This window comes from Fusarium graminearum, chromosome 1 (genome assembly GCF_000240135.3).
Source record: "Fusarium graminearum PH-1 chromosome 1, whole genome shotgun sequence".
Lineage (NCBI taxonomy): Eukaryota > Fungi > Ascomycota > Sordariomycetes > Hypocreales > Nectriaceae > Fusarium > Fusarium graminearum.
In genome coordinates this window covers 8,840,685-8,863,978 of record NC_026474.1, presented here as the reverse complement: position 1 = coordinate 8,863,978, position 23,294 = coordinate 8,840,685, and the positions used below count along the sequence as shown (strand labels likewise).

Here is a 23,294-nt window from a genome sequence, read left to right as displayed (position 1 = left end):
GTAAGCTAAGAACAAATCCTTTAGCTACCTCAAAGTGGCATGAGCCAGAAAGTTATGAGGGATTTCCCCTCTTGCTGGAGATGAATGTGTTTCCCTTGTGGTTACGATAGTGCCTGAGACTTAGGAGGAGGAGAATGTGTGTTCGCAATGCACCCCAAGTTACTCGCAGGAAGCTCTGAAGCACGGGTTTCATTAAAATAGCAGATCTTGGAGTCTCCAGACCAACTGCAGCACCGAGAGTCTATTAGAGTTGAAAATGATACGATACTCGCAGATTTCTCGGGGAAGGTCCCCAGACTCTTGATCAAAACTCCAGGGTTGATGATATATTCTGCTAGAAACTGACATGGAATCTTCATGGATCATGATCCCTGCTAGCGCAAATTGTGCGTTTTGGTTCCTGGAATAATGCTGACATTTCCTCGAGCCATGAATCCAACGATATACGGTATTTTGTCTATTCCTCGGAATTATCAAGTATTACTCCGCAAATCTTCTCTTATTGTCAATCTCAGATTTGTTATATACGGGTACACAACCGGAAATATGTCAAGGCAGTTCTTCATCCGGGACGCCGATGCTTTGTTCAACGATGCTCAGTTTATGATAGACGCATTCGACTCAACATTACCTCACTTGGCGGCTACTGGGAACTCTGAGCAATGGGGGACAGAACCTCTCTCAAAGAAAGAAGGACACGTTCAACGCATGCATGATACGGTCGCGAAATCGGACAATTTCCGTAAGACGGGAACAGGCGAGCCTTTGAGGGTGTTCATCGCCGAGATCGAGGACGACCATGTCAGTTCAGAATACCCGTCAAACGACAGACTGGCCCGGCGTACAGATAGAAACGGAAAGTCCTTCGTGCCGGTTGGGTTCGTTAAAGTGCTTGATGAACAGTTCGTAAGTTACCTGAAGACTTCAGACGACCTGAAGGACCATGTCGGACCGGCGTTGGAGAAGGGCAACTTTGTCTTTCTACAATATCTCGTGACGGATCATCGAGTTGGTGAAAAACGCCGAGGCGCCGGTGCCGCCCTTCTGCAAAAGGTTAAGGATTATGCCGCTGAGAAAGGCTGGAAGACAATTTGGCTCGACTGCTGGGATGGAGGCAATGGGCAATTGGTACAGTATGTCACAAAAAAGACCTCTCATAAACGGTCATTCTGGATTTTGACACTTTGCTGATCAATAACAGATACTATGTCGACCGAGGCTTCCGAAGTATCGGAAGCTTTCAGGACACTCATGACAAGGACGAGGCACCATGGAAAGGCAAGCTTCTTCGTATGGATTTGGCGTAAGGACTGTTACGTATATATTTATATATCGTTTTAGGGGTTATTTACAGCTCACGTCTCCAGAGGAGGCGTGTCCATGTAATTACCAAAGAAAGCATCTCGTCCGCCTGAAACCTCGGCTTCTTCAACCAGTCGTCGCAATTCCTGGTCCTCTTCCTCACTCAGTGTTACCTTTGCCGCTCCTACATTCTCCTCTAGATATTTAATCTTCTTGGTACCTGGGATCACGAAGACATTTGGACTTTGCTTGAGGAGCCACGCCAATGCCATCTGCGAAGAAGTGTATCCCTTGCTCTTTGCCATCTCGTCAAACTTATCCACAATCTTCAGGTTCTTCTTGAAATTATCGCCTTGGAAACGAGTCAATCTTCGTCGACTGTCACCTTCTTCAAAGTCGTCAACAGAGCGAAATCGGCCGGTAAGGATGCCGCGACCAAGGGGAGAGTAAGCGAACAGAGCAATGTCGAGCTCTTGGCATGTTTTTAGGATGTGTGTTCCTGAAGGACCCTCAATATCAAGTGTCCAGGGATTATACTCGACTTGGACTGCTGCGATAGGATGCACAGCATGAGCACGACGAACAGTTGTGGAGGAGATTTCTGACAAGCCCAAGTACTTGACTTTTCCTTGTCTATTCAATTGTCAGATTGTTTTCTTGGTTTGTTTGTGATGCAGAGGGGAATCAATCACTTACTCAACAAGCTCCTTCATGGCCCCGACAGTCTTCTCAATAGGCACATCGGCCTTGACGCGATGCATATAGTACAAATCGATATGATCCACACCAAGTCTCTTCAAACTCTTCTCAATACTCGCCTTCACATGCTCAGGAGTCGAATCAGTAACCATGCCCCCGTCGGACACCTTGATTCCAAACTTTGTCGCGAGAAAGATATCCTGGCGACGTTCGGGATGGAGCTTGAACCACTTCCCGATGAGGTCCTCATTATCGCCATAAATGTTAGCTGTGTCCCAGTTGGTACAGCCGAGCTCCCAAGCACGGTCAAGGACCTTGAGGCGTTCTTCGTCGGGCCTAGGTACGTTAGCCTGTGGAAGATTCGGGGGTGGAAGCATTGGACATACTCGGCTGCTCCGTATGCGATACTCAGGCCCATGAGGCCGAAGCCGACGGCTGGGATCTTGGGCCCATTCTTTGTGAGTTGGCGAAGGGGGAGTTGAGCAGGAGGAGCCATGGTAGATTATGGGTGGTGTAGTAGGTGTGGGTGTCAAGTGTAGTTGTGTACTTGTGTGAAGGGCACTGAAGGATGGTATTCAAGAAACATCTCTCTTGATGGCTGAGAGAGCCTACTCTTTATATACTTGTTTATAACCCCAGTTCCTTCTCCATGGACTCTCCATTCCGACAATACAACCTTCCTACACAATAAGTTAGTACAACAACAATAGCTACAAGGAATCTCCACCGACGGACCGAAGTTAAGCTTGTCTCCGAAACCTCCATCGTCATGCATGAATGACTAAGCTAGCTGAACTGAAAAACGTACCGTGCACTCTTACACAATATTACGGTATTAACAGTTAGGTTTGCACAAGGAAGCCATAATGACGCGTATGTCTTTCATGAACAGGAAGTTGGTTTGCTGGTAATAGGACCAATGCCAACAAGGCCCAGTGTAAGTCACATGAACACTAATATCAGGAGCAAAAAGGTGTTCTTGAAATAAGATCAAGGTATCAAAAAACTGCAGAATCGCTATATTACTCTCCTAATTCGTCTATTTTGTCTTGCGCCTCGCCTTAAACGTCTTGAGGGGGTCTCGCTTCCTTGAGCCGACCTTGAATCCCCGACCCTTTTTACCCTTGCCCTTTTTGTCTTTTCGCATGGCCACGAAACCAACGTCTTCTGTCAGAGCCTGCTTGCCGTCCTTAGGCATGAGGTACTCGGGAATGTGTTTCAAGTGAGCCTGTTGTCTGGCAGTTCGAAGTTCACCGTCGTGACGGAGGTGAGAAAGTTCAGTTGGGTTTTCCTCAAAGTATCTAAGGCTTGTTAGTATAGCCCGTATACAGTGGTAGTGTGATATATTCTTACCGCTTAAGCTTCTCACTCTTTAGAAGCTCTTGTCGCAGCTCTCGTGTTCGGGCTTCTCGGATGGCAACCTTGGTAACGGCACGAAGAGCATCGTTCATACGGTATCGGAACGGGTCCACTTGCTTCATGTTGAAGTTGTATGGCTTCACCTCCTTGTCGCGCTTGGCTTGCTGTCTAATGATCCTGGCCATAATCTTCTCGTCGTTCTCGCAAGCCGGAGTAGATGTGGGCATGTGTTTTCGGTACAAGTCCTTAGGCACCACAAATGACAGAGCCATACCAGTCTGGCCAGCTCGGGCTGTACGTCCTATTCTGTGTGTGTATGCTGATGCTGTAGTGGGAAGATCGAAATTGATGACTGCGGATACCTTCTTGAAATCAACACCTGTGAATGCTCTGTTAGTAGTGGTTTCACAGGGATGGATTTTGCTTTAGGCGCTGGACGCAACATACCTCTTGATACTCCATACTCCTTATCGCCGCCCTTGGACTTCTTGGCCTTCTTCTTTGGTCGCTTTGCTTCAGTCTCCGCGTCGTCGCCTTCGTTACTCTTCTTGGCATCGTCCTGGGCTTCGGCAGTTTCAGCAGGCTCCTCGTCGTCTCCGAGCATCTCGTTCTTCTCGTCGGCAGCAATAATAATGTCGTAAACATGTCGGTTGAACTCTTCAACGACATGAACTCGTGAGTTCAGGGGCAGCTCTGAGTTCAAAATACAGCTTCGAATACCAAACTGCTCGAAGAAGAGCTTAAGACGGTAACATCGATCGATATCGCTCACAAAGATGATGCACTTGCCTTTGATCAACTTCAGCTTGAAGATGACATAGGCAAGCAGGAACTTCTCGTCTTCGCCACACCTAGAGATTTGTCAGTAGCTGTCCCTTTGTATATCGTAGTTCGTGTGACTTACTTGGCGACAAACTGAGTAATACCCTCGCCTTCAGCCTCCTTCTCCTTCAGATCCAACAAGGTAGGGTCACGTCGGAAGATTCCCTTGAGTGTGTCAACCTCATCGGAAAGGGTAGCGCTCATCATCATAACCTGCACACCCTTGGGAACTGATCGTGACAGGTTTTCCAGATCCTCGCTATAACCGTAAGAAAGGACAAGGTCCGCCTCGTCCAGGATAAGATGTGTGAGCTTGTCAATTGAAAGTGCGGATGAGTTGACGTTTTGCCAGGCAGTCGATGGAGTTGAGATGACGATATCGGGAGAGTTGGAGAGAAGGGCGCGCTGGACTTTGCTGGAGACCTTGTCGGTTAACTTTGCGGTGCTGATATCCTTGGCGCAGAACGAAGCAAATTGTTCGATCGCCTTGGAGACCTGGTCTGCAAGCTCGCGGGTCGGGACGAGGATAAGAGCGGTCGTGAAGGCAGTAGAGTCAGTCTAGAGACACATTGGGTTAGTAAGGGCCCTTCATCTTGAGTATCAGGTAAGGCATACAGCTTTGCGCTTCAGAATGCTAGACAACAGAGGAAGAACATATGCGGCGGTCTTTCCGGAACCACAGTCTGCCTTGGCGAGAACATCCTGTCCGTTGAGAGCGAGAGGGATCGCCTTGCGCTGCACAAGAGTAGGCTTTGCAAACTTTTGCTGAGCGATAGCCTGTAGTAGTCTAGGATCAAGGCCGAGATCGACGAAGGAAGTCTCCTCTTCTTGTTTTTGCGCAGGCTTTATGGCCTTTTCCACATCGGTGCTCGCAGGGTTTTCGGCAGGGACCGACTCCTCAGCTTGGTCGCGTTTTCTCTTAGTGGAGGCGCTCATTGTGAAAGCTGGTTGTAGTGTCGTGATGGGCTGTTGGTGTATGTCGAAGAAAGATGGCGATTTCTCGACGACCCAAGATAATCTTTCTGCAGTTCAGTGCTTTCCTCCAAATTTCTAGCGGACCTGAGGGGCGCTTTGGTGGCATCCGCATGCCTGATTGGCCACAAAGCTAAAGCGCTAGCAGTCTTTGGCTTAGCTTGCTAAAGTTTCGAAAATCGTTCAGAACTTTTTTTCTTCTTATCGTGCTTATCAATACGTGAGGATCCATCCATACCTGCCTACGCGTGTATTTGTCTCTGTCGTTTTGTTAACTGGGAATAGCTTCAAATGCAAGTGTCTGCAAACCAACCACGTCTCTAATGACCAATAGGCCATTGGTTCAAGCCTAAAAACAACTTCTGAGATTTCTATACCAACACGGTCTTGGAATTGGTTAGTTCCATCAACACATATACTCATGTTACGAGTGTTTTCATATACCTAGGTATGGACACGTTCTATAACGAGACGCGCAGCATATCACGGAAACAAGGTAACCATTTATTTGATCATAATAAAAAAAAATGTATTAATCCGTTAGCCCAATCCAATTTTATCCCTAATTAACTCCCAGTCATTGATCCTTGCTAATAAAAAGCCTGTAAACTAAACCATTGTCTACGCTTTCGTGTCTATTATTTCTGTTTTTTCTTTTTTACACCCTTATTTTTTCTCCTGTTCTTTACCACTTGATAACAGGGTTGGGGAAGTACTCGGCAATGAGATCCATGTAGTAAGGCTTGAGCTTCTCGGCGTCAGGGACGCCGTCGCTCTTGGAGTACAAGTCATAGGGGTTGAAGGCGTTAACAGCCTTGAGCATCTCCCAGTCCTTGTCGCACATGAGGTGCTGGTACGCACCCTCTCGGTGCCACGGGTAGAATGAGTGGTAGCGGATCATGGCAAGGGCCTCATCGGGGAGGGTGGACTGGTCCTTGACGACGTGGTAGAGGTACTCGTCGTGTCCCCAAGAGAGCATGACGTTATCAAGACCACAGTTGGCAGAGTAGATGCCGAACTTGGTGTTGAAGTCGGGGTTGACAGCATCAGGGTTTCCCTCGGTAAAGCTCTCAGGGTAGATGATCTTGTCAGAGAAAGCACAACCAACGGGGAAAGTGTCGCCAACAACGTCCCACTGTCCCTGAGTCTCGAGCTCGGGAAAGAAAAGCATCAGCTTGCCAAGGTCATGGATGAGGCCAGTGAGCTGCATCCATCGAGGCTTGCCATCGCGGCGAATAGCCTCAGCAGACTGGAGAAGATGCTGGATCTGGGAGAGGGAGGTGTCAGGGTCGGACTCGTCAACGAGAGTGTTGAGCTTCTCCATAGCCTCCCAGATGGTCATCTCAGGGCGAGGGCGAGAGGCGTTGTAGAAGCGGTTGCGGGCAGCAAGGTTGTAAGCAACAGTTTGCTTGTGGTGCTGTTCGCGGTAGAAGTTCTTGACGCGGTCGGTAGCATCGGCGTATTGGCGGAAGGTGTTCTTGTCCTTCTCCTTGTCGAACTTGGAGGATTCATCGTACTTGATCACGTTGACATCGTCGATCTTATCGGAGAGAACCTCGAGAGCCTGGCCATCATGGCTGGAGAAGTCGTCAATGACGGCACCGGGAGCCATTGTGAAGTTTGTGGAACGTGTAAGTGAAAGTGGCAAAGGAAGAGACTATTGTGTAGAAGAGGTTCTGGTCTTGAAGATGGTAGGAGATCTTAATCAAGTAAGGAAGGAAGAGTGGGAGAATGATGAGCTTGAGGATTTGGATATAGAGATGAGATGGCGAGAAGCTTGGTCTTATGTAGGTCATTGATGTCAAGTTTGTCCCTATCTAGTATGGGACTTGATCTTGTCCAATTTCGAGGTTTTCACTTTGCCTGCGCACCATCGCGCCTTCCCGCTTACTTTCCTCCATTCTTTCTTATCTTCCCCGCATTATTGAAGGTACAGACTTGGGTCATGACCAATCTGTGTCACCCAAGTGGGTGTTTTGTTTTGCAACTCCCGTGGAGTTGGTCTCAATGTGGTTCAGACTTGGTCGAGATCTGGAGAATGATGGATCTCTACGGGCAAGGTTTCCCAGTTGAGTTACACGTATCGGGTTAGACCCGCCGAGCTATCGTCACTAACAACCCTGCAGGAACTTGTTCTCAGCTATTTATGGCTAGCTTCGCCGGTAGTAGCCTTTCTCAGAAATCGACGATACCCCGGAATAGCATCATAGCTTGAGCAGTGGAGATCTTACAGATATTTACCTCAAAATCCCACGTTTGCTCCATGTTGTTAATTTCCTTCTACGTCACGCGGGGGCTGACCGGTAGGATTGCCGGCTCTCCAAGCTTGAGGTTCTAGACACAAAGAATCGTCGCTTAGATCATTGTTTGATGTCCCTGAATTGACCCTGTCGACGATAACATCACCTGACAGATGTCAGCTGCTCTTGGAAGGGATCCAAGCTTGTGCAGGGCAAGACAAGGCTGAGCGGTCAATAATGCATCTACCCTTTGATGGAAGATTGGAAGAGGTCTCGATGCAGAGACTCCTACCTTTAAGATTATAGGCATCGTATATCCTCACCTATGGTAATTTTCCCCAAACGTGCGTCCGCGCCAACGAGCTGTAATCTGGGGAAGTTCAAGTGCCAATGATTTTGCTTCATTCTAGAGTCGTCTCAAAACCTCTCAAGTACCCAATGCCATATCAGAGCTGTCACCAGGAACAGAACTCTTCAACATCGCCTCTCGCTAAGATTTTAGTCTCGAGTAGGACCAGCGCCAAAGCCAACATCTCGCTACATGCCAAAGTCTCGCTCTCGTGGTAATTCTGTCCGAGTGGATCGGACTGACAACTTTGGCGTCACAGAGTGTTGGGAAAAGTTTTGCTCTTGGTCTTCTGTGGTTAGTCCCGGAGAGGTGAATGATGGTGAATTACTGTTCCTGGTAAGATTCCCCGGTTATTGAATCATTATGCACCATGCACACAATCCAATTGTCTATCCAGTCCTTCACTCTCTCGATAAGCGAAGAATTAGAAGCAGAACAAAAACATAAAGGCTTAGGCGGTTTCGATATACACGTAAACATGGAGCTCTACTTAGTGATTGACAGCTGTGAGAAAACTATCCTGGTTGTCGCCAGCTTACCCTATAACGCACAAGGCCAACTGTTGACACTGCCAACTGCCCTGTCTTTAATCTAGTCAGTAGCATTACATACATTTCTAGTGTATATAAATTCTCATTAATTGGAACATAGTCACTCTGATGCGCAGTTTATCATTTGTTGTGAACGTATGTCTACTCAAACTTACAACACCACCCTCACCTGATAGGTATGTCTTGCAAAACCATGGATTGGATATACCTGGTGGTTGATAAACAGCACTAAGAATCGTCATATGTTTTCAATTGAAGATGCATTTTGTAAATCGACTCTAGCCAGTCCCTTTTACTACCACAACTGGACCAGCCATTGATGGAGGTTGAAACTGGGCCAAAGTCAGGTCCGATATCACGTCCAAACAAGTTCCTGGCAAACGGAATCCCATGACCAAGACGATAGTTAGGACGCTGTGAGAATATATAGTCTTCATAGAGATTTAATTGTGTTTCAGAGAAGTTTTCTCCTGCAGAATGATCGATGCTGATAGCGTCACTCATTTCAAACCACATGCTGCGCCGTTGCCTGATAGACTCTGCAAACAAAGTCCCAGTACATGGAAGTCCTACAATCATAATCTAATGATGAATAAAACAGCTGGAAAACGATTCAATAGATATTGTGACGTTGAGAACAAATGCTAGGAGATAGAGTTGAAAACCAATGGAACGGTGACTGCACGGACTGAGTGTTGTGAATATCACCGATCCTCTTCGAACCACTTTGACCTTGGTATTCCACATGCCATAGAGATCATGAGCATGAATTGATATCAAGTTACGGTAAATATTTCAATGAATGGTTTAAAAACGTGCGATTTGAGGCTGTTGACAAGGAGTAACCAGTGAGCCTCAGAACGATAAAATTTTGATAATCTTCCCCTAAAGTCACTGCCGATGATCTCTCTCAGAACATCGTGATTAGATATGAGATGCGGCCGCTCAATGAGACCGTCAGTATCTTTCTAAACCTTATCTTTAGTATCTCATCAGGCATCGATCGGGCCATAGGTGGCTAGGATGTGAGGATGAAATGAAAATCCCAAGAGACAAGAAGTTGGGGGATTTCCAAAGGCGAAAAGACGAAAAGGATGAAACCCCGATGACATTCTAGGCTTATTTGCTCAAAAGATTCGCCTATTTCGACCATGTTGACTTGAATCAACCGAGTTTGGGCAATACATGATTCTACTTGACAAAGTTGGATGTCAACTGAAGCAGAGAGAAAAGAGAGAGTTCAGTACATACAGCCTCACCTACATGAAATCCTTGGTTCTAATTTAAAGCTAGAATTACTGCTAGGTTCCCTGTCAACTCAAAGTTAAACCTTTGGTCTTATAAACCCGGGCAAAGCATTTCCGCGGGCGTCGAATGATTGGACTGTATGCTGACTGAAGCTGATAGAAGAGATCCCTGAGGAAATCATCAAAGCACACACCAGTCTAGCGCCATTTCTTTTGCCTGAGCGTAAAGAAGGAATCGTTTTGTGGTCAAAGCCATTTTTGCAATGCCCAAATTAGAATCAATAGAATGTGCCGGTTGAAGAAGTGGCTGTATGCTTGTAGAACATGTCCAAGCCACCCATGTCGGCGATGGCGGCACTATCCTTATGTGTACGATAACTGCATCTCCGTTCTTACTGTACTGGATCGTACGTAATTCGGAGGCATTGTGTTACCTCCCGAACCTACTGTACAGATCATCAAAGCTAAACTTCCCCCTCTTACTCCCGGCCCCCTCGGTAGAGAGAACACGGTGGAATCAACGGCACCTAAAACCGCTGATCTATCGCTAAATCGACCCCGCTGTTGCATTCTCCTCCTAGTCTGGATGATCTGTTGCTGATCCCTAGCTGATACACCTTTGTTCTGCTTGAGGTTGAGGATTCAACCGGGTACTGTTCCCGTTGTAATTCGGACTCGTGGCCTAGCGCAGCATGATTGGTGGGAGGCTTCCGAACAGTTTTATTAGAGATCGTTTGGCAACAAGTACCGATGTCTCTTGGTGGGGGCATGTCAGTTTGGCGTATTTCCGTGATATGGATGGCCGGACGCCGGATTTTAAGAATAACCTGTCGTTCGTTGGCTGTTAGTGCAACTGCTAAAATGAAACCGGCTTTCCTATCAAACGTCCCCGATTAGACCATTTCTGACCTGACACGGCACTACACAACTAATGTTAGTTCATGGTGTTCTCCTCCTTTGATCTCGAAAAACCCCGCCTGACGGTCCTCTGGCATGCACCTTAGCTAACGGCCACAAGTTTGTCGCCGCGGAACCATGAAATAGGTTAAGTCAGATCTAGACCTGAATTTCTCTCTGAAATTACCCAATCAGGTAAGACCCCTTACAGAGGCCATGCCAACATTGCCATGTGAAGATGTCAAGCTAAAAGACCATGACAAAAAACTCTATGGTCACCAATTTGTGATCGTGATGAGTATCTATTACCTGCCTAGGTAGTGCTGAGAAATAACCGACAATATGCATGGCATCGAATCAATCACAAAAGCTAAGTCATGCATATATGAAGCATCACATGAGCACTAGTTGGCTGATTAATTCTATAACCAAGTCAACTTGGGTGGATAGCTCCACAGGGGACCGTCGACGGGTAGTGAAGATCAATGAGCAATCTGAGAGCCAGGTACAGTTGCCGTAGTCAAAGGTACTTTTGTATTAACCGAAGAAATACTTCCCTCCCTTTAAGCGTTGTCGTCACTTGGCATGCGTCCAGTTCAGGCGTAGTGTAGAGTTGGCAAGTCTCGCCCATCGATCAATCCGCCAATATAAAGACCCTACACGGTGATAACCTGGCTCATGTAAGAGCGACGTTGATGCCGAGGACAAGGCAATTGCCGATTATATTAACCTTCATGTCAAAGAATGCTGGGGCTTCTTGCTTCAAGTCGTGGCACGAGTTGCATGTGCGTCTTATGGTGAATCGTCTCAACAAGAAAGGATGTCACCGAGATGCAATATTAAATCCACCAAGCCCAAGAAAGGTGACATATGTGATCCATGATTATGGGAATGGCTGTGGGTTGGGTGCCGCGCCTGCTAGCCCATCAAATCAAGGCTGTAGAGAGGGTTTCATTATTTGGCCAAAACCCGTTTTCGTAGAAAATGATGAGCCACCCTTTCCAGGAACACCGTTGGGGAATGCAGCTTCCAAAGCTAATCTTCCTCGGGACGCGATCCGTGCGCTTTGGAGTGTTTGGCGCTCGAGTCTTTTCGTCTTGCTACAGTAGTCTCTTGGTAGCTCCCTCAGACTTGCAGATTCGGATATGTTTGCTTTTTGAAGTAGCGTAAAGCTTCCCCGATGAGGTGAGATGTGATCTAGAGCGAGGCAAGCCCACACGCCTTGGTCAGGGTAAAGAGGCGTGTTCTTTCTTGGGCAAGGGCAGACTCATGGATGTGTCACGTAGGGCTGTGATGAAGTCGACAACGGGCAACACAACGAAATGTCGGGTTTGTTTGCAGAACAAAAAGCGGGAGAAAGTGACGGAACCATTGGTTAGGCCTTAAATAGTTGTCCCGAGTGTCTGGCGAATAATGTCAATGGGGCTTCATGCCTCATTTTGCTTAGTCGTGCAAGCATGATATCGTGATTTGGTCGGGAGACTTGGACCTGCCTAGCAATGTGTGTCTGCCTTGCGGAGAATATTAATGTGATACATGTCGATCTTGAATGAATAGTGGCAGGAAAGGTCTTGGCGTTCAGCCCAATTTCAACCCAGTCGGTGCAATCCAGGGTCAAGCATTGTAGAGCCACTGAGCCACACAGCGGTTCCTTCTAAGCTTTGCTTTCAGAATCGAAACTATTGTATAGGTGTGCAGTTATCGACTTTTCTCCGATGCATTACGGAGCTTATCTTTTTGCTGTTGCGTACTCGGGCGGAGTCTAGCAAGCTTGCATTTGAGAATGGACAATGGTTGTGTTGTTGGTGGACGACTGGGGGAGGCGGAGGGAATCATGTAACGGCATGGCGAGGCCGTGTGCGGAGATGTCAAACTAAATCGGCAGCGATACTGAATATTTGTACCTTGTGCGTAGTGAAGTCTCATATTCAGATGCTATTGGTTGCTTCGTGACCTTGGGCTTCGTCGGAGCTCCCCGCCAGCTGCATACTTGAAGAGTTGTTCTCTCCATCTGCAAAACAAAGCAAACCATAATCTCCAATTTCATCATTCTATTCCCAAACAGGTATAACTATGGGATCTAGCTGCTGTCAACCTCAGAGCCAAGTGACTAGAGGTAGGTAGTGTGTGCCCAGAAAGGGCACTGTAACTATCTAGCGGCCGAAGTAGAGCTGCAGCCCGCAAGCGAGCAGACCTAGTTCAACGGAGCAAAACCTAGAAGTTGCATCGGAGATGGCTGCATGCTGACTATCGAAGCGTGTGGCTACCTGAATGCAAGAGTTGAGGGCCACCATGAGAGAACGAACCCACTGGCTTGCCTTTCCTTGGAGTTTCTTCTCCTTCGTTGCGTTCTTGTTGGTCTGGACTCTTACGTCGCCAGGTAAGATCTCAAATTCCAGAGCGATAGGTGTACAGTAAGAGTGAAGCTGTGTCAGGAAGCAATTTGGCAGCCACTCGAGCGAAGGTTCTGGTCTAAGAATTGGGGCTTCAGAGGCACGTTATGGATGGAAAAACGGCCGCCCAGGGACCCAGGAACCCAGAAAACGTTTACTTCTGTGGCTAGCCAACCGAAAAAGGTCTTGACCAATTGCGTACGAAGCGTCGTTGTTAAAGAGCAGCCTTGATACACCCTATGCAAGCATGCATCGTGTTGCTGGACGGTGGCGCCACCGAGGTGCCATACTAAACCGATCAGAGATGTACACACAGTCGTTGCGATCACTTGGCAGTGACCGGGCGAACGTCAATCGTCATTTAGATGCTATGACTTCGTCGGATAGTCCACCTACATGCCGCGCCTATAGTCATAAACAGTAACCCAGGGGAAGGCCTTGACGAGCGGCAAGTAGTACCTATCGTCAACTCCCACTCAATCGCCTGGTATCCGGTTAAAGCAAACTCTGGTGGGTATGGAACTGAGCCACAGAGTTGCCTGCGCTATGCTATGCAGAGTTGAGAGGCTCACTACACCTCAAGTTGGTTCTTTAGCGTACCTCTGCCGTTGGGAAAGCTTGCTGATCCGCTAGTCCCAGTTAGCAAGTCTACAGTATGTACTCTGTACTGCGCAGTAGATACAGTACCAGCCAAGAAAGACGTTGATGTCTTACTAGCCCTTGTCCTGGATTCGAGTTTTGAAGTTCCTGGTCAACGGGACCCGAGCTTAGTCTCTGGCCTAGCCCCAATGCCCATCCCTCTCGGATGCAGGAAGAGATGAGCCGGACCTGGGGTCCTTGCAATTATCTTTCAGGTCCAAGCTTTTGTTTTGTTGTACACTTATTCTTCGACGTCTTGTTTCCTCGGCCGAGTTGTGCTTACCAACTTCAGACGCGCTTGAGCTCGGTCGCTGTCGGCTTGATGTGCAGCGTATACGCAATGCAACCTACGTTGCGCGCTGTAGTAAAAAGTGTGGCATTAGCTCTAATCGGTTTACGCAGCTCATGTTGATGCTGCTCAAGAGCTCTGGACTCATGGCCTGTACGGATGCCGAAGCTTCCAATGTCACAGGCTACAACGAAGCTGCTCTGCCACGCCCTCTTGGAAATGCCGATGTAAATATTTGGTGGATGTATCCTGGGCTCGAAAAGCCTAAGATATGCAGATCAAAGTGGTCCTTGATGGTGGCCAGGACTATTGGGATCTGGCCGAGTCTCGCCTCGTGATTGACATTAGCATCCCCTTCGCGAGGCATAGGATAATCCAGACGCCACCATTTATTTCCAGGTACAATATTGTGCAAAGATCTATACCTAGTATTAAATACACTCGCATTAATGAAGCAAGAAGATGAAATACAGTCCTTAGCATTTCAAACACTCCGCCTTGGTCGCTTCCGCACTCGTAGACATATTGAGTAAAAGGTGTGCAAAAGCCACTGCATGAAACTGTTGCAGGGTCAGGCATCTTCGAGAGAGATCGGGCCAAGAGCAATATCCGACAGGAGTGTGCAACAATAAAACTCAAGGTATCTCATATTCCAAGGATTTGAGGTAGTGGTTGTGGTGAGCAATCGCTTGAGTGATCCCACTCTGGTTGAAAGTCTATTTCCCCTCACGTTCTGGCCATCCCCGCTTATCGAGTCTGGCCCTGGTCTAATTGTTCCGATGTCATATTGTGGTAGCTGCACTGGACTGAAGACTGTCGTGCGCATTTGGGTGGGATAACGTACTGCTTCGAACTGGCCTGGACTAGCTGCTAGCAGGTCAAAGCGAGCCTGTCATATATTCAGTAGGAACCCCCGTCTTTGAATCGCTGATTCTGCTGCAACTTTACCATTCTACCTTTGCCTCATGGTAATCGTGTCTAACAACAATTTTGTTCCACCTTTGCTGTATCAGCGGCTGCTTATACCAAGTGCACACCGATTGGAAAGAATCCAGTAATAACCGTGCCAACTCCAAGGCACCTCCAAGCAATCAGTCATAAGTACTAACTGTACTCTGTTCGGTTGATCAGACAAACAGTCTTTTCCATGGCTGCCTTCGTCCACTCTTATCCTCACACAATGGACATTCCATTTGGCAACCCAATGAACATTATGCCCACGACCCCATCACCAGGGTATACCATGACATCCTCTTCATGCATAACCAGAACCCCATCACCAGCGAGTCGAGGAAATATCGGATATCAGCCCTATCCGGGTCAGGCCCAGGGCCCTTCTTTCTTTGAAGAGGCCATAGGTGGCTCTCCCTTTCCGCAAGAAATACATTTCTCCCTCATTCAACCACCTCATTATAACTCCACATCGGGTATCCCCAACAGCTTTCCGCCATCGTCAGCTACGATGCCAAGCAGTGAAGCCGAACAAAAGTCCACTTGCCGACCCCGGTCTCGAAATCCTCATCCACTCAGCGTAAACACTTCTGGCCAAGTAAACGGTCCAGATGTAACGGCAAAATCTCCCAAGCCAAAGAGGCGCGGTCGCAAGCCCAAGGGACCCCCCAAAGATGCCGTCAAGTGTCGAGAAGACATAGAGCTGGACGAAGATGACCTCCCCAAGGACCCACGGCGTCGGCGTATTCTTGAGCGCAATAGAATAGCTGCCACCAAATGTCGTCTTCGAAAGCGGGATGAAGCATCTGCTCTTGCTTCTCAGGAACAGGCCATGGAAGACCAGAACAGATATCTCTCCTCATGTTTTGACTCCCTAACAGCTGAGATATATCATCTCAAAACGCAGTTGTTGCAGCATACAGACTGTAACTGCGTTCTAATTCAGAAATATATCTCCAACGAAGCTAAGAAGACAGTGGATGGCCTATCAGACTGTCCCTCCAATTTTCAGCCTGACAGCGACGCAATGAGTCCATATCGTCGTGGCTCATGCCATAGTGGCACGAGTCCCACAGAGTCGTTGAGTGTGCCAACTCCCGGGTTCGAAGGAGCTTCCCCAGGCTGGCCACAACGATTCCACTCTGGACATGGATCTTCACCAGATGTAACAGAGGAGATGCTGGCAGTGAACCCCTATCTCAAGGCATCAATGCAAATGGGCAGCCAGTCATTCGCCAATATGGCACCGGTGCCGCATCATGGGCTTGAAGTATTTGCCTGTATGGGACCCCAGCACCAGGAGTTTGAAGCGGTCAACTGGAACCCTTCCTGGGCGTTCTGATAGTGATATCATGGCCTTTCAGTTTCATTATGGAACCACTGAAACAGGCCAGTTAGCTTGGAAGAGAATAACTCGAGGCTATGGGACATAAAAAAAACTCCTCTAGGTATAGGAGCACAGATGGGTGGCTTCTTGTGGGACCAAACGAGGGCTGTGAGCGTTTTGTATATGGCGTGTTTTAGCCAGTGTTATCCTTTCGTGGCCAGCAATGTAAAAGCTTATAGTAACTTGCTTAAAATAAACATACGAGAGTATTCGTCTTTCGATGTCCATGACACATTCAGCCGTGACTCGGTCCCGATACTCAGGAGGCTCTGACTTGTGCGTTTAGAAACTCATTTCCCATGGAATCAGTACGGGGTGGATATAATATTTCTCCCTCCAATAAACACCATGTTGATGTTAACTGACCACCGGCATGTCAACAATTGATATGGACCTTGGAGTAATAGCTCAGGTTATTTGAATATGAGTCTTGGCCGCGTGTGAACAGGACAAGATGGTATGAAGTGCCTGAACGCCATGTGGATCTCTGCAGCTGTTACCCAAGATCGTAGCGTGTGGGGTGATTCCAGATCTCATATTGCCCCTGCAGCTAATCGAATCTGCATGTCGATGGAACGTACCCAATATGATCAGAGCATGGGAGACCCACCAAGGTGACTGAGCAGATCTCCAAATACCATGCTCAATCCATGGAAGGCATCCTTATAAATTAAGGGATTGTTGGCGCGACTAGTTGATAATACGGTTGCTCCAGCTGTTGCCAGGCTGTATGGCTGAGGGTATCGCACACGTTGTAAATCAAGCCCGATAAGCGACTTGAACCAGGACATCAGGGTGCGTTGTTTCGATGTTCCACTTACACGTAGGACAGAGATGCCTAGGTGTCGAAAATTGACAGCTAAAGGTATCGGCTAAATGCCTTATATGCGCAATTTGCATTGAGTTGAGTTAGTAATGTTACTGAGTTGAGCTGCCAGCCATGGTTGTCCTGATCTGCCACGTCTCGCACAAAACGGGGTCTTGACTCTGTTTGACTTGTTTTATGTCTTGTGTGTTGTCTTGTGTGTTGTCTTTTGAGAGATGCTGAATGGAACAGGGGATGCAAGAGCTTGCAATATTTCAGGCAGGGCTTGGTGTGTTAAAGCGGTAAAAGGTGAAGAGGAACTGTTGGACACGAGACTGTCTCATTGGGGGCGGGTTGAGCCTCAACTGGGACTGGGATTAGAGGGCTCCCCCATCAATTGGTAATTCAGCGGTGACGACATAATTGCCCGCAATGGCCGTCTCTCCCGGCTATGACTTCAGGGGGGTTGGTTTTGTGAGGTGACCCAAGAAACCGGAAGCTAGCCACACACCAACCAGTCATTACAAGGCGCGTGAGCGTGAGTTGGCGAGTAAGTATGACCAGACTTGGAGTGGAGATGGCCAGTTTGGATGGCTTCATAACGACTCAGGCACCCTTGTCGCGGGTTGTTGAAGTGTCCCACCCAGGCGGGTAGCAAAAAAATAGTGACTTGAGGTAACTTAGACGAAACTACTAGTCCACTCTTAGGCTTTGAACACACTAAAGGTGATCTAACATTTATGTCAGCCACTAAATCAGTATCGGTTTTTATGCGGCCCCTGCCCCTTTGAGAAATCGAGGCACTGAAGTCTGTCCCGGGTGCAACAAATGCTGTGCGGTTCCTTTGCTTAGTCCTTTATTGTTTTCCTCTGTTTTTTATTCTTCTAGATAGGTATGTAGGAGGAGGGTTTGTGCTTTTACTATTGCAGAGTCAGCAGGGCGTCATGAACAAATATCACCCTATTTTGCTGATTTCTCATCACGATCTCTTGCAGGGCCAATCGCTGCCAAATATTTTATCCTAATGTAGAATGACAAGCCAGGCTCCCCTTTGTTTCCTCGTCACTTGTCTCTTTTGCTTCTTGGAAACGTTGTGTGAAGGGATGGGGCGATCCATTCGTGAAATCGTTCAAAGTAAAGAAAGGGAGGCAGGAGCCTATCAAACGAGTCGTCGTTGGCTTGGCCTCTTGGCCCGATCCATTACGAGCAAGGATTGAGGATGAGAACCTCATTATGCTGTCCGAAGCAATTGAATAAACCTTGCTCAAAACTCAATAGTTAGCAATTAAAAGAGCCAAAAAGCGGATATTTTTACTGCTGGCAACTTCCCAAACATCTCAGCTAACCCTAACAGAAGTGTGTTGACCGATTGAAGATTAACATCAGATGTACTGGCCCGCACCTGCCATCCAACACCACACCGCAAGCAGCTGAGCAGGTACTTTAACTGAGCTGAGTGAGCTGAGCTTCCTTCCTTCCCAAAACACACGGGAGGAAATGCTTTGACCGAGGAAAGAGGCATCTCAGAAGCAAATCAGCGCAACGGACGCAAAAGTGCAGGCGAGACCCTGTTAGTCGCGTTCCACCGCATTTTTGTGATCTTCAGGTCTGGGCCTTGTTGGACTGGACTTGGATTTTTCATCGTCACTCAACTCATCGTCAAACGTCCGTTCCCGCCATCACTATCGCACATCGGGTTGCGACCGGTGAGTGAGTGTACAGTCTTCGCTACCCAGATCGAGAGCAGACGTCCCCTTTTTTCTTCTTTCCTTCATTCCGTCTTGTTTCCTTTCAAGACAGGGCACGCTCTTTGCCGACCTTTGACTACTTTTGGTCCTCTTACGTTCCCCTATCGCCATCGTGCAACTGGGATCGAATCTCCTCCAGCATCTCGTCTTTTGCAACAAACTGTGAACTCCACATCCTCGCTGTCACATCGCTATATGATCAGTTCAACTTTTCAAACCATGGCGGCCACCTCACCGACAGAAACCGCCTTGGTGATTCTGTACTACTTGTATCCAGCTCTGGTTTTCACTTACTTTTTTTCTGCCTCCCTTGTCTCGGCTTGTACAGCATCCTCCCAAAAGGATGAACACAAGAAAAAACGCCCAAACGGGACATTGATACTCATTCTCTACCTCTTGTGCATTCTGACATACGTCGCCCAGCTTTCGCTACTTGGTATACAGGCCGCCCTTACTCGAGAATGGCCAACTGAAGATCACATCATCATTGGGCATTTGGCGTGCATTCTGGCGTTTGGGATTCAGCTCACCCGTTGTCTTGACACTGAACATGGACCTTTTTATCCTTTCATCGGCTCATTGGCGCTCGGTTTGTCCTGTGATGTTGCCATCGCGTCGTTGTCTGCAACAATAGGGTTGCTTTCCCCTTTCAGCACCTTCGGCATTCTAAACATCGTTAGCATCATCCTTCGATATTTTTCTTTTGTGTCCCTTGCAGGCCTGTTCACGCTTGGTGCATCAGTTCAGGCTGAATCGGACGAAGAACGGGAACCACTGTTACCCAAGGCCACAACCACCTCACCCAGCACTCCAACTAGTCAGGAGTCTGGGTATGGTTCAACGCTTCAGGTCGAGGAAGAAGAAGACGAGACCCCAGAATATAGCTGGGAACGTCGCGAGCGAGAGGCCAAGGAGGCTATGAAAAAGAGACTTGAGGAAGGTGGTAACTGGTTTGAGTATGCGAAAGGTTTCAAGGTACGAAATTGACGTTTGCACAGACTCCCACACTAGTTCTCCCCAACACAAGAACGCACTGCTATAGGAACATCTTGCTGACCTTTGTAAAGATTCTCTTCCCCTATGTGTGGCCTGTTGGGAACGTCGGCCTGCAGCTTCGTGCAGCAGCTGTATGCCTTTGCTTATTCGCATCCAACGCTCTCCACCTTTTGATCCCCCGCCAAACTGGAATCATCATGGACAGTTTGAATGGTTCTAGTAACAGCAACCCTTGGATCGCAGTCATCATATTTGCCGCACTTCGTTTGGCTGCCTCTGAATCCGGCATTGAGCTTATTCGCCAATGGCTATGGGTCCCTGTTAAGTACTACTCCCATGATGCACTGACACGAGCGGCCTACTCCCATATGATGCACCTCTCAGCAGATTTCCACGATTCGAAGAGTTCATCAGATATGATGATGGCTATCTACGGAGGCAGCGCGGTATCCAACGTCGTTGAGAATGTTTTACTTTATGCTGTTCCTATGCTCATCGATATGGGCGTAGCCATTGTCTACCTCTCCATCACATTTGGCCCATACGAAGGTCTTATTACAGTGGCCACCGGTATCTTCTTTCTCCTTATCGCCAGTAGACTTGTGGCCAACTCCAAGGCAGCCAGCCGAAATCGGGTCAATGCACTATACGAGGAACATTATGTGCGTCAGTCCGGCTTTCTGGGGTGGCAGACTGTCAGTGCCTTCAACCAGATTGGTTATGAAGATAACCGGCACGCCAATGCAGTTACCAATCGTTGGCTTAGAGAGCAGCAATATGTGCTGGGATGGTATATCTCTATTGGATTTCAGACTCTGGTTCTCACATCTGGTCTTCTTGCCAGTGCGTTTCTAGCTGTTTACCGTATCAAAGCCGGCCATGCAACCCCTGGACAGTTTGCGATGCTCTTGATGTATTGGGCACAGTTGACATCGCCGCTTCAATTTTTCGCAAAGCTGGGGAAAAACGTCAGCGACGACTTCATCGATGCCGAACGCCTACTAGACATCATGAGAACCCAGCCTTCAGTTGAGAACCAGAAGGGAGCCAGGCCATTGAAATTTGTTGCTGGCGAGGTGGATTTCGAAAAAGTTTCTTTCAGTTATGATAAAAAGAAGGCCATTATTAAGGATGTCAGCTTTCACGTTCCTGCTGGGCAAACTGTTGCTTTCGTTGGGGCTACAGGAGCGGGAAAGTCAACTCTTATCAAACTGCTAGATCGATTCTACGACGTGGGCGAGGGCCGTATCTGTATCGATGGTCAGGACATCAGAGACGTTGACCTGTTCAGGTAAAGAATGCTTCTATCACACCGAATTACTTCTTCTTGTTGACACTTCTTAGTCTTCGCGATCGCATTGGGGTCGTCCCTCAAAGCCCAATCCTATTCGACGATACAATCATGAACAACGTTCGATATGGAAGAATCACAGCAACCGACGAGGAAGTATACGACGCATGCAAAGCTGCGTGTATTCATGATAAGATCAAAGGCTTTACCCATGGTAAGACCACACCTGAAAGCCATCCAGAATGATATCTAACTCTCGGCAGGGTACAAGACGCGTGTTGGAGAGCGTGGCGTGTGAGTCAAGACTGGCCTGAATAGAGAACAGTACACTGACTTGATAGGAAATTATCTGGCGGCGAACTTCAACGCATTGCTATAGCTAGGGCAATGCTCAAGAAGCCAGATATCGTTCTGCTCGACGAAGCTACCAGCGCGGTAGACACAGATACCGAGCAACAGATCCAGGTCTCTTTCAAAAGATTATGTGAGGGTCGGACTACTTTCATAGTTGCGTAAGCTGTTTCCTTCCACTTCTTCTGAATCCTATACTGACACAGGTAGTCACCGCCTTTCCACGATTATGAACGCAGACCGAATTATTGTGGTTGAGAATGGCGAAATCCTTGAACAGGGCAATCACGACGAACTTATCGTTGCCGGAGGAAGATATGCGGACCTTTGGTCCAAGCAAGTTTTTGTGCGACCCAAGGATGAAGACAAGGATACCTCATCCGGTCAGGCAGGATTCGTTAACGACTTATCCTCGGAGCAGACCAAGGCTGAGCTGTCGAAGGTCAAGAAGCCGGCAGCCGCAGCCAGTGAACAAGGGAAATCGTCCAAGGCACAGGACAGTGAAGGCCAAGTCACCGGTACCCCAACGCAAAAGCGAGAGGTAGTTTCAGCCGAAGAAGAATAGTCTTTGGTGATTCTAACCTCTTATTTGCAGGGAAACCGATTGAATCCTGTCGCCGCTACGTTTACCCCCAGAACGCTGGCCAAGGCTAGGCTATTAATGGCGACTGAAACATCCGAAGCATCGACCATATCGACTGCTGACAATGAGGCGATTAACGTAAGTTCGCAAACTAGCCGACAGTGGTCTGATGAGGTTACCGAGCAGGAGGAACAGGCCAAGAAGCAGTCAGCCATTGCTAGCCGACCCTAGGGGAGTCGGGTTGCTCAAGACAGCGATCACGTGGCACCACAGAGTACAGCATCCAACGAAAAGAAGAAGGCTTTTATTGCAGCGGTCGATCATGCTCTGAAGAATAAACGTGCAAGTCGTGTTGATACTGGTGAAAATATGGAGTGTGAGTTCACAAGTTCGATATCAGGAGCTTTGCTGATCTTTGAAGCCCCTGCCACGGTCGCAAATGAACCTAAACCCTCCGAAAAGAAGGAAGATGCTACAGAGGGCCAACGTGTCGAATACAAGCTTCCATACTATTCCCGACGTAACCAATCCAAGAGCGAGCCGTCGCAGGGGTCACACAGTTCGGATGAACCTGACACGGACAGTGCAGTCTTGACTTCTGCAATTGAGGGTCCAGCATCCCCAGTAAGCTCGCTACCCACGTATCGATCAATGCTGGCTCATTTACCTAATGCTAATAGATGCGTCGTCGTGTTACATTGCCTCCTATGAAGGTCACTATGGGATCTCAAATTCCACTGCCCACCGAGGTCAAGCAACAGAAGCTAATGACTGCATCGAAGCCGACTGGCCACTGCAATAACCGGCAACAAGAGTCGTCTGCAAAGAACTCGGATCGACTAACACAAAATGACTTGCGAACTATCGAATCATGCGCACCAGCACGACCTAAGGTTTCTCAAAAGAAAGATGAAGTACCCGCCCAAAGCGCTATCAATGACGGCGTCAAATCCAACCACGCCGAGTTGCCAGAACAGGACAAAGACAGAATCACCTCTGGACCACGCCGGGGTGGGCGCGGAGGCCGAAGAGGGCGTACCCCTTGGTCCCGTGGCCGACATGGCCGAGGCAACTATCGGGGAGGCTCGCCAAACAGACAGGCAGCCTGAAGTGGGCTGCGTCCACCACACGCTACAGCAGAATCACATAATATTGAATTCAGCCTATAGGCACAGATGGTTGTGTAAGAATATTACTCGGAGGAGACTAATGTATTAGTATTATGAGCTCACGATCATCCACTTACTGAGTCCAAAGACAATGACTATTCGAAAGGTTGTATTATATAGAGGGATTACGAGCTGTATAATATTAGCGATAGATGAGACTTTCTTAGACTATCGAAAGAAGATCCCAACATTAAGTTTCATGAAATACGAGCAGATTGAAGAACAGAGTGTGATTTTCACGAGTGCATCGTAGA

The 23,294-nt window shown here is 48.0% G+C and overlaps 6 protein-coding genes across 6 annotated transcripts; 3 read left to right on the top strand and 3 right to left on the bottom strand.

Moving 5' to 3' along the window:
- Positions 1-546: 546 nt before the first annotated feature.
- On the top strand, positions 547-1,307 carry FGSG_02754 (uncharacterized protein; the record flags this gene model as incomplete). The annotated part of the gene is made up of 2 exons (XM_011320418.1): positions 547-1,133; positions 1,202-1,307. The coding sequence occupies 2 exons, from the start codon at positions 547-549 to the stop codon at positions 1,305-1,307; spliced, it is 693 nt and encodes a 230-aa protein (XP_011318720.1).
- Positions 1,251-2,553, bottom strand: FGSG_02753 (uncharacterized protein). Its single transcript, XM_011320417.1, has 3 exons — positions 2,388-2,553; positions 1,999-2,337; positions 1,251-1,935 (listed from the first exon to the last, which is right to left on the bottom strand). Exons 1-3 carry the CDS (start codon positions 2,495-2,497, stop codon positions 1,356-1,358), a joined length of 1,029 nt encoding a protein of 342 aa, XP_011318719.1. The 5' UTR covers positions 2,498-2,553; the 3' UTR covers positions 1,251-1,355.
- A 487-nt stretch (positions 2,554-3,040) lies between these two features.
- On the bottom strand, positions 3,041-5,118 carry FGSG_02752 (ATP-dependent RNA helicase DBP9; the record flags this gene model as incomplete). The annotated part of the gene is made up of 5 exons (XM_011320416.1): positions 3,041-3,302; positions 3,355-3,739; positions 3,808-4,211; positions 4,265-4,740; positions 4,798-5,118. The coding sequence occupies 5 exons, from the start codon at positions 5,116-5,118 to the stop codon at positions 3,041-3,043; spliced, it is 1,848 nt and encodes a 615-aa protein (XP_011318718.1).
- A 721-nt stretch (positions 5,119-5,839) lies between these two features.
- Positions 5,840-6,766, bottom strand: FGSG_02751 (inositol oxygenase 4; the record flags this gene model as incomplete). The annotated part of the gene is made up of 1 exon (XM_011320415.1): positions 5,840-6,766. One exon carries the CDS (start codon positions 6,764-6,766, stop codon positions 5,840-5,842), a length of 927 nt encoding a protein of 308 aa, XP_011318717.1.
- Positions 6,767-14,939: 8,173 nt separating this feature from the next.
- FGSG_02750 (uncharacterized protein) lies at positions 14,940-16,052 on the top strand (the record flags this gene model as incomplete). Its single annotated transcript, XM_011320414.1, has 1 exon — positions 14,940-16,052. One exon carries the CDS (start codon positions 14,940-14,942, stop codon positions 16,050-16,052), a length of 1,113 nt encoding a protein of 370 aa, XP_011318716.1.
- Positions 16,053-18,869: 2,817 nt separating this feature from the next.
- Positions 18,870-22,980, top strand: FGSG_02749 (uncharacterized protein; the record flags this gene model as incomplete). Its single annotated transcript, XM_011320413.1, has 11 exons — positions 18,870-19,239; positions 19,369-19,625; positions 19,718-20,937; positions 20,991-21,151; positions 21,201-21,231; positions 21,279-21,421; positions 21,495-21,829; positions 21,884-22,009; positions 22,103-22,247; positions 22,293-22,495; positions 22,552-22,980. The coding sequence occupies 11 exons, from the start codon at positions 18,870-18,872 to the stop codon at positions 22,978-22,980; spliced, it is 3,420 nt and encodes a 1,139-aa protein (XP_011318715.1).
- Between the last annotated feature and the right edge of the window lie 314 nt (positions 22,981-23,294).